Raw genomic sequence first — 1,023 nt, 5'->3', positions numbered from 1 at the left:
CCCGCCCCCGCGCTCCCCCAGCCCGGTTTCCCCCCTCCCTCTCCAGGCTCCGGGCGAACCTATCCCGCTCCCGACGCGAGCGCGTCATTCCTTACGTAGCAAAATATGGAGAAAGCAAGGAAAAAAAAAAAAAAAAAAAAGACGCATTTTTTCCCCTCCTCTCTCCCATCTCCATTTCCAAAAGGGACAAAATGGATGTTGGGGCGGAATCCGCCCCCCGTTGCAGCCGCCTCTCCCCGGGGCCCCGCTGGCGGCGGGGCCGGGGCTGCCCGGTGCGCCCGGGGCCGCGGGCAGACGTTCCCTGTTTAACCCCACGTAACGGCAACGTGATCGCGGGGGGCTCCGCTTCCCGCAGCCCGGCCGGGGCTCTCCGGGAGCCGCAGCCCCGCTGCCGGTGCCGGTTCCCCCCAGCCCCGGTGTGCCGGCGGCTCCCGCAGCCGCTGCCGCTAAGTCAGTAATGGACGCAGAGGTGCGGAGGGAGGTAAATAATCCCCTCCCCGCTCCCTGGGTTGGTTTTTTTATTTTCCGCCGCCGTTTTTCCTCCCTCTCCTTTGCCCCGCGCTGAACTCCCGGTGCCGCCGGTGCCGCCGGTGCCCCGGGAGGGGCAGGGCTGGGCGGGCACCGCGGCCGCCCCGCTCCCCCTCCCGCTTCTCCCAACTTGGAGGAAGTCTGCGAGGGGGGACCCGCGCCGCCCCTTCCCCCGCCCGATATCTTTAATTTTTCCTCCCGGGGGTGGGTGCGGTGTTCTCTGCCCTCCCCCCGGCCCGGCCCGGATTAGGGTCCCGCGGCCCCGGTGTGAGCGCCGGGGCGGGGGTGCGATGGCGGCGGCGGGCGGGGGGAACGGGGACGAGGCGTGGAAAGCTGCCCTCCCTCCGGCTCCCGCAGCGCCGGGAACAATGGCCACGGGCTCCGTGGGGACAATGCCCGGCGGAGCCGAGCTGCTTGGGTTGCAGGACACGTCCACCACCGCCTCGGCCACCCCGGGCCCCGGCCCCCCGCCGCCCCGGGGCCCGCGCCCCCCGC

General features: G+C 71.2%; 1 protein-coding gene across 5 annotated transcripts in view; it reads left to right on the top strand.

Annotated features, from left to right (window-relative positions):
• The window catches only part of LOC120499008 (collagen alpha-1(I) chain-like), a 34,258-nt gene that overhangs the window by 2,896 nt on the left and 30,339 nt on the right, over positions 1 to 1,023 (top strand). Inside the window, exon 1 of one of the 5 annotated variants that reach the window (XM_039702365.1) lies at positions 312 to 481. The exons of the other annotated variants lie outside the window; for them this stretch is intronic. Within the exon in view, the coding sequence (XP_039558299.1) occupies positions 458 to 481 (24 nt within the window). The 5' untranslated portion in view covers positions 312 to 457. Of the gene's footprint in view, positions 1 to 311; positions 482 to 1,023 lie in introns of those variants that run through there. 5 annotated transcript variants of the gene reach the window in all.

Source organism: Passer montanus, unplaced genomic scaffold (genome assembly GCF_014805655.1).
Source record: "Passer montanus isolate IOZ18808 unplaced genomic scaffold, ASM1480565v1 scaffold156, whole genome shotgun sequence".
Lineage (NCBI taxonomy): Eukaryota > Metazoa > Chordata > Aves > Passeriformes > Passeridae > Passer > Passer montanus.
The sequence above is the reverse complement of the archived record's forward strand: the minus strand, read 5'-3'. Positions and strand labels throughout refer to the sequence as shown.